General features: G+C 39.0%; 1 protein-coding gene across 1 annotated transcript in view; it reads right to left on the reverse strand.

Moving 5' to 3' along the window:
- Positions 1-2,175: 2,175 nt before the first annotated feature.
- SLC44A3 (solute carrier family 44 member 3) overlaps positions 2,176-9,346 on the reverse strand; it is a gene marked incomplete at its 5' end in the record, with an annotated part of 39,515 nt that continues 32,344 nt past the window's right edge. Inside the window, 4 exons of the mRNA XM_010174259.2 lie at positions 2,176-2,181; positions 3,284-3,382; positions 5,217-5,453; positions 5,937-6,074. Of these exons, the coding sequence (XP_010172561.2) occupies positions 2,176-2,181; positions 3,284-3,382; positions 5,217-5,453; positions 5,937-6,074 (480 nt within the window). The remainder of the gene's footprint in view (positions 2,182-3,283; positions 3,383-5,216; positions 5,454-5,936; positions 6,075-9,346) is intronic.

A 9,346-nucleotide genomic window follows, 5' to 3' on the forward strand; every position in this document is an offset into this window, starting at 1 on the left:
TCGCTAGTGGAATGTATGTAAGATTGGGAGGTCCTGTATTGCACCTGAAAGCTATAAAGCTATGCTTTATGTATAAAAATTTAATTAAAAGGTATACATTTGGAACTCTTCTGTAAAAACTCATGACTCAAAACATATTGTCAGTTGTAATTTCTGTAGCATAGACAGTACAGCATTGCTTAAATGAACAATCTTTCTTAGTTGATATTTTTCAGTACCTTATTTCTTTAAAAAGCAAACTAAACTTTGTAATAAGTGTCTAAAGGTCCTTTCTCCACCTCCAGGAACTGCAGTGAAGGCAATGACACTGCATCATAATTACATTGAACAGAATATATAAAAGTTTCCCTCCATTTCTTCCACCAGTAAGGTCCCAAAATACTCAGTGTGAATACCAAACAGAAAAATAGCCAATGTGTAGTAACAACTGATTTTTACTTCCAAGCGAACCTACTATGCTTTGTAAATTGGTGAACATATTTTTTACATTGTGTAGACACTGTTACTTGGAAGCAGTCTTACTGGGATTTATGGCAGAGGAAACGTTTTGCCCCTCAGTAAGTACCATGCCTGCACGCTTTCTCACAGGTAGCGAGCTACTGCTGATTCAGCATGATTTTTCAATTCCCACAGCATCCACAAGACGTCACAGCCAGTAGATGATCCACTTTCCCTGCCTGGCAGAAAGTAATTAATCTCTTTCTTTCCCTTTTTCATCATCTATTCCATATTCCTCAACTTCTTGAAGTGGTTTATATTAAAGTAGACAAAAGTTAATTATATGAAGAATAAAAAGCAAGTATTTCTCAGTATTCCCTAGCAGAGAACTAGTCTCCTTTAAACAGTGGAAGATCAGACACAGTGTTCAGCTGACACATTTGTCCTTCAGGCCATCAGTGAGCTTCTCTGTATGTCACTTCTAAGCTGTGACTGATCAAAGATTTATCAGTATGCATTGTGGCAGCTTTTGAGTCACTTACCTGCGGTAACGTCTCACTTTTACACTGATGTGTACTTTAGTGAAATCCCTTGTTGGAGCCATCTCCCCACCTCAAACCTCTCCTCAAGTAAAAGGTTAAAGGAGCTTCCGAATGAAGAGAATAAAATCATGTGCCACTGAGTAAAACCTAAAACCACCCCATACTCAGAACGAGGTGGAGCCCACGAGGGTATATGTCAACCAGGAGCCAGGTACAAAGTTTAAACAAACCTCAAAATTGCTCACAAGCAAATGCTGACACACTGTTACCAAGTTTGTTTTTTTGAAGTGTCTACTTTTACCCTGTTCCTCTTCTGACTAGAGCCTTCACAGTCTCTTTGCTACATTCCTCCATGATATTTTGTATTTCATATCTATGTTACAGCTAATACTTGTATAAATTATTATTTATCTCATTTCTGTCCAACCACTGCTCATCTGCTACTTCTTTGTCAGGCTTTAAATACAGATACAAATTTTGCTGCTTCCTTTGTCTTTTTCAATTGCAAAGGGAAGCCAGTTGTTTACTTACAAAGAAAAAGGACTATTCATCATCTGCCCTTTGGAGAGGAGCCAGTGGATAGTTTCTGATATTAACTTGTAAAAACCATTCCCGAAAGAGCATAATTAAAAGAAAGACACCTACCTCATAACCATCAGTTATCTTGACTACAGACAATTTCTGTCAATGGTAATTCCCATCAATAAGCTCAGTACAGTTACTTAAGTGATTGCACTGGCTGCTCAGATATACAGAATAAATCAGGAAACAGTCATCTCTCAGTGCCTCCTCTAGAAATGTTTCTACGTTTACTGATCCAGGGATGGCTGGCCCAGTGTTACCGGACAAGCATGGAAAAAACCCCATGTTGGCTGACACACCAAAAAGCTAAAAAGGACAGTTCAGTGACCCTGTCGACTTAGTACTTTCAGTCTGACAACATAGAAATTTACAAGGAGTTTGTTTATTAACAACTTTCAGACCATCATAATAAGTATATTAATAAAAATCATATGTGCTGACACACAAAATACCTTATTTATACAAACAGATTGTGCGTCATTTTACCAGTGCAGAAGGTACAACAGAGATTTAGAGAACTAATGCTTTGTCCTGCGGTATTGGCAACCTTTTTTTTCTATGACTGTTTTTGCTGTTCCTCGTCTGCCTTTATACTTCCTGGTGTACTTCACATTCAAGTCTGCAAAGAGAGAAAAAAGGAGTCAAACAATGTGTAGCATAGTCTGTTACTGCATTCAAACGTTGTTAAGAGTAAGCTGGGAAAATAATTAAGGTTCTTTTGTGTCTCTAATCCACAATCCTCTCGAAGGGAATACGCCCCCCTGCCTTCGGGTATCTGTGCTCAGCAAAAAATTACTGAAGGATTCAATAACAGACCCAAACAATGACAAAATCAAGTACAGCTATCCCTCACTGTGGCAATAAACTGAAGCAGTGCTCTGTAGCCCACTGCCTATAGCCAAATGCCCACATTGCATGAGAGTTCACTAGAGTCTGGTACCTCTTGAAAGCAGATCAAGAAAAATCATGGCATCTGTGACACTCGTGTAAGAAGTAGCGAGGAGGACACAAGACACTAGTAGTAGTGTCCAGCAGGAGTAGGTGCCAGAGTAGCTGTTGCTGCAGAATCTCTCTGGCAGCCCTGGCTTGGCCCCCCTGATGCTGGGGAAAAATCAGCCCAGATTCTGAACTTGCTGGGGCAGCTTCTCACGTTAGACAATTTCAAGTGTCAGTGAGCGTCTACTCTCAGGACTTTCCCAAGCCTGGGTGTGGGGGAACACTCCCTTCTGGCACCTCTGCTTTTTTACCCCAGCATAAAACAGAGTAAATAAATATATACACTGGTAGAAAGGAAAGAAAGAAGGGTGGGAGTGGAGAAGGAAGGCCTTTAAGCTCTGATCTTACAGCTCTGGACCTTCATCAGTTCCAGCATGGAATCAAGCACCCTACCACTCTTCTGACTTTGCTACAGCAGACATGTGAAAGACTATCTGAATAGGATTTATCTCCCACCCTTGCCATTGTCCAATCTTTCTCTTCTTCTGCTGGGCACACCGGTGAATGGGAAGGATGAGAACAAATGTTTGATCCATCCATTTCACACCAGCAGAGGGTTTCCCAAGGAGGGAAAGCAAGAGAAGGAAAAACACGATACTGGGTACAGCATGTTGGCTGCAGTGAGACATCAGGACATACATGACAGCCTACATCCATTCTTCTTGGCAGAGAAAGGCAAGCATGTTAGCTGGCAGATAAATACATATCCCACACTCCTGTCTCACCATAGGCTGGAGCTCTGTCCCATCTTCATTGTCCTGGAAAGGTCTCATGCTTCTGTGTTTTTGCCCTTCAGTTAACTTGTTACTCTGACTCACAAATGTCTACAAGCAAAAACCAGGGTGAGATCATTTGGGAATGCAAACCATTATATAAATGAAAACACTGGTAAAAGAAGATAATTAGCCTGCAGCTAAGAAACTGCAGCTGGTTCCTAGTTGGATGACACTAAGTGATACCAGGAGGGACTCTGCAGAGGCAGCAAGGGTGATGAATGCAACCGAGAAGGATGAATCAAGAATCTCTTGTTACATCTCCTACTACAGCAACCAGGACTCAGCTGTCTGAAATCCCTCACTCAGCTCTCCGCCCACTGCCACATACTGTCCTGAGGGCCACAGATCCTCCCAGCCCCAGATATTTGTAACCCCACTGTAACACAGGCATCCCAAGTCAAATGCCTTCATGTGTTGGGAAAATCCAAATTCTTGGCTACATGAGTAAACTTACTCTTGATCGTGCAATGAGGAGGAGTTTAGATGTGCTGCCCCCAGTTCTTCCATACAAGGTTATAGAGCCTGCCCTGCTTGGAAGACTCCTCACCCCTGTGGGAAATCCTCTCTTCACCCAAGGCCCTAGGGCACGGCTAATTACAAGGAATTCAGACCAGAGTTAAAGGGAAACTATCACAAAGTTTGGAAGGGAAGAAAGGAAAGCTTCTCTGTTTCATGATGGAGAATTGGCTTAAGAAGTATTTTAGCATTTGGCAAAACAGAGGGAGAACAGAGGTCAAGGCTTCAGAGTTTTCCATTCAGTAACATATTCCTATTCAGGACATGTGCTTAAGTACTGTTCTGAACCAAAGCCAAAGAATATCTATCTGCTTTCTTCTGTACAAAGGGTTAAGCCTATTTTTAGGCTGCCTTTTTGTTGTTTTTTTTTGTTTTCAACAAAATTATATGAACATTACAGGGAATCTAACAGCAGGGTTAAAAAAAATCAAAACCCAAAACAGTTCTTCTGACACTGTCCTGAAGAAATCTATCCAGAAGATTCATATCATATGAGCTATTCTGGCTGCTGAGTTTGTTTTTCATGAATCACTAAGATTTTCTTTGTTGCATAGTTTATGAAGGAAAAGACAGAACTGGCAAAAATAGCATGAAAGGAAAAAAACATCTGCATCTTCTAATACCCTCTTAATATGAAAGGGATGGCATATATACATTGAAATGCTTCAAATACAGCTATTAACTAAAGCTCTCCATCACTATTAGCTACATAATGATTCTCCATGGAAATGCTTGTAATACAATACAGTAATTATGAGGGTAAAGACGCAGAACAATCAGTCCAGAGGCAGAAGAATTTAATCAAGAGACAGAAGACAGTATTTTGGCAAAAGAATCGGTATAGGTATGAAGCAGAGCAACTCAAGTTTGCGTGAAGTTTGTTAAGAACTACAACATCCATAGGATGTGGATGAATACCAGACCTGCTGCTGGCAACAGGAAGCTCCTTGTTGTTTACTTTTGCTCATCACTGTACAGTAAATTACAACAACTCTACAAGTCAAACACCTAATCATAGAGCACCCCCTGGATCAGTCTCTGCAGCTAGCTCATCTATTTATATTTTTCAATTACCAACAATATATTGAACATATATCTAATAAGGCCTAAAAAGTCAACCATTATTTACAGGGCATGATCTAAAATAAGTAAACAGATCATAGCTAGCACATAGGAGCCAGAAGGAGCTGTTTACTTCGGTTTATAAATTCACATATGATTTGTATCCCTAAGCCCATCCTGTTCTAAGGTGTTGGAAAGGAAATGGCATGGTTTGTAGGTTCAAATTACTAGGTCTTGGGGAAAGAAAAAGCCCTCAGAAGCTTAGAATGGCTCAAATATCTTTGCTGTTATCACTGAGTTTTACCAGCAGTTCCTGATCCACAAAGTACGGCTTCTCGTCAGATCCATCATTTGTTTCCATATCAATAGCAAAGCAAAGGAACATGGCATCTGCTGTCACTTCAAACACAGACAGAAAGCTGTGGGACATCAGGTAGGCAAAAAATCCAACCAGCAACAGAGGAACTACCCAAGCTTGCAACTCCCGATGGTAGTTAAATGCCATCAATCCTCCAAAAACAGTGAAACATACAACAAACACCTGTAAAGGGCAGTGAGAGAGAAATGCAGTCTCATTAATCACGTAGAAATGTTTTTTTTTTTAAAACAAAACCCCCCCAAACCCTAAGGTAAATACATTACAACCAATATTTTAACAGCACATCTCATCTGGGAGATAGCTATGCAGTTTCTGGCATCACACAGTTGTCACCCTTTGTGTTCAATGCAGTGTGTAAATTCTGTAGGGCAGAGGCAATCCTGTACTGTATTTTCCTTTCACCAAAGACTCATTGCAATGGGAACTGTAAGAGTGGTGCCAAAGACAGTACTGCAACACAACTAAACTCTGTGAAGACTACGAAAAAGCTTAAATTCCTCAAACATCATCTTCTCTCCCAAACTCATTTTACAGCATTAACAACACTGAATTTAACAAAGAGAAACCTTATTTACTTTAAGAAAAGAGAATCAAACCCTGATTTTTCACTTCATTCTTAGAGAACAGTACTTTTCTTACTCTTACCTTTCCTAGAAATAGGAGAAAATCTCCAAAACAGCTAATGGATGCAAGTTTAGCAGAATTCTTTGTCAAAATAAAGACAGCATCCTTTGCTGATGTACAAAAATTTGTCCCATTTATGGCTGTAGCTGTATATGCATGCTGAAATGAGATAATAGTGCAGTGAGAGAGGAAAGACTCTTATAATCTAGATTTTACTTCAGCAAAATGCAAAGCCTTAAGCTCTATTTGGAAATACTGACTTTATGAATATAAAGAGTTATTTTGCATAATATGGCAATTTTAAGTTACTATAATAACTATACTTATTATAGTATAGTTATACTGAACTAGCTTCAAATAGTTTTTCTACATAATTTCCACCATTAGCAAATGCTAGCATAGTGACTAAATACATTTCTGAACCCACTTTTATCCTATTTTAAAACACCAAAGTTCTCTACCCAAATTTTTGTTAATGAATATGACACATTTATGACAAAACACACTTACCTGGAGTCACACTATCCAAACTTACTTGCTTATTTTCTATGAACCTACCCCAAGACTGCTGGCAAACTATGTAAGTGGAACAATCAAGTTATGTAGTTATCAAGTCATTTCAAGTTGATGATTAAAAAGCTTTTACACATGGCCCTTTCAAACTATTCATATGCTACTGAAATTTAAGCTTATGACTATAGCCATAAAATTAAACCTTTTCATGAAAGATGAAACTAATTGTGAAAATTAGTGGAAAAGAAAGCTAAACGATGCTGGACTAGATCAGTGTTGAGTCACAAAAAAACCCCCTGGAATTTCAACAGACAGTAGTGGCACTCACAGCTTCTTGAGGTATCGAGAATTTTGCAAGATTTCTCTTTGTGGAAGCTTGCAGAGACAGGTGGGGGAGACAGAATATTTACCTTCATGGACTGGATTATTTTAGCACTTGTGCATAAATTGGCATATATGTCCCATTTATCAAACACCTCAACAAGGTTTTGGAACTGCGTCCAAAATACCAGCACTCGAGATACCTGAAATGTACACTGAACTTTACCAGTGAGTCTTATGAGTAGTTTCCCTTTACTCAAAATATTACAAAGTGGATTATGCCACAAAACATTAGTTACATTTGTACTGTCAGTAAGAACCACAGCATGCAAGGTCTAAAGGAATTTATATACCACAACATGTACTTGGTGCTTAGATTACTTTCTGCTTCACCTGGAAGTGGGAAAAAAACCAAACCAAAACAACAAAAAAACCAAAATTGTTTTGCTGAAAGAGAATTATAATGGCAAAACACTTCCTGTTCAAAAATCTGTTTTTTCTCACTTACAAATCAAAATATAAAATAGCTTCAGATATCTGAAGGCAGAGAAAATTTATTTCTGTAAAGTCCAGTTTTACCCCACAGCAATTTCTGTAACATACAGTAGTGTAGCAAAGTTATATTGACATTATCTTAAAATATTACAGAGAAAGAAATTAAGTGCAATCAATACTGTGGATATTATTTATTTTATATATGAAAAAGGAATTTTTTTTCTCTGATAGTAAGCAAAAGAAGAGTAGAAATAAACAGTGACATCCTGTAAATACTGTACTTAACATAATAGCAAATACATCCATAGATGGAGAAAGTATAAATAAAAGACCATGGATTTATTGCCTCTTCTAAGAAAACTCAAAGACTCCACGGAACTCTACAGAAACATGTAGAGCGTCTGCATAAAAATCTGTTTAAACAAGCTCGTTTGCTTCATTCCTGAACAGGACAAAATGCTTTCTGTGCTAACTTTCATTTACACTGACGTGTTCCTTTCCCCGGGGAGTGCTGTAACAGGACAGGCAGAGAGGAGCACCCTTTGGCTTGGTCAGGCGCTGACTACAATCCCTTTGCCTTCCCGCTTGCCCACACCTCTGAAAGAGAAGCATCCTTGTCCCACCTGCCTCACTCACCCCGACAGGTTTGCAAGCAGCCTGCTGCCATCCCGTGTGAGCAAACCTGTCAGCCTGCAAGCTCGCCCACAGCAGCATCAGCCCAGGACCCGGCAGCAGAAGAGTTGGCAGTTCGGCAAGGCCAGCGCCAGCCTTGCTGGGCTACCATCTGCCCAGGGCACGGGCCTAGGGAGATGGCCTCAAGTCAAGCTCCCTGTCTTCCGTCTGTAGCTGTCACTGCATATTTCAAACATGGATAGACCTATCTTTATAACATGCTGTGAGATAAGTCTGTTTTATCATTCCTAAGAACAGACAGGAAATTGAGACACAAAGTAGAAAAGGATTTTCTAGTTTGTTTCTGTCCCTTAAGAACTAAGCTCACAGAGCAGATCCTGATCTGCTGAGGTCACTATAAATTTTGCCAATAAATTAAATGGAGGTTCTGCATTCATTATAAATAGCAAAAAATGTCCTGTTTTAAAAAAGAAAAAGAATGTTGAAAATGCATGTGCACTTGTACAAACATTGTTTCCAAACTTAAAATAAATAACCATTTGTTTGCACTCTTGAATTAGCCATTTTGGTATCCGAGGAATGTGCAACAAAAAGAATTTCTGATATTTATTAACTAGAGCAGTTATCTTGTAAAGACTGAAAATAATGCTGGAGACTGAATACTACCTGCATAGGGATTTGTCACGTTACAAAGCACTTGATAAAAAACTGCATTTATAACAATTACAACTTCAACAAATCATGTAAGTATCAACTAGTCATAACATCTAACCAAGAAAGGCAGCCAGGTAATAATCCAACATTACAGAAGGAATAAGAGAGACACAGAAAAGAATGAACTGCTGAAGGCTACAAAAGCAGTCGTTAACATAGGTGAAGCAAGAATGTGACTGGTACAAGCCAAAGATTTAGACAAGTGATCCCTACCTTTTGGCAAAAAAATACATTTCTGTGAAAAAGAAGAAAAATATTTGAAGGGCTTCTTGCTCAACCTAGGCTGTGCCTCCATACGCTTTCCCCACAATTCTCAAGTTTCCCATACAGACCCCATACCCTGATCCCATATGACCACATAGAAATCTATGTGTTCTCACTAACAAAATATATGTCTAACATTTAGGCAAATGTATGTTTCCATGAAACTGAGAGTTGCAAGCTCAAACGATTTCTCATCCTTACCCACCAAAGAACATCTAACACATGCAAGCTATTACCAATATTTGCAAACCATTTTGGGCTAAGAAATTTAGATATCCCATTAATTTTCCAGTTGCAGGATATGTGCAACAACCCAATTCTTTTCAAAGAAAGATAGCTGCGATGGCTAAGATGCTAGACTATGGTCAGTTAAGAACCTGCTGTCATTTAGAAACAGGTTATTTAAATGTGTTTTTCTACAGAATGTATTATCTTTTCCCATGCACAAAAGCTTTAGTGGACTTGAAAATGTTTGAGAGCAGGGAAGCAGG

This window comes from Antrostomus carolinensis, unplaced genomic scaffold (genome assembly GCF_000700745.2).
Source record: "Antrostomus carolinensis isolate BGI_N321 unplaced genomic scaffold, ASM70074v2 scaffold51628, whole genome shotgun sequence".
Taxonomy (NCBI): domain Eukaryota; kingdom Metazoa; phylum Chordata; class Aves; order Caprimulgiformes; family Caprimulgidae; genus Antrostomus; species Antrostomus carolinensis.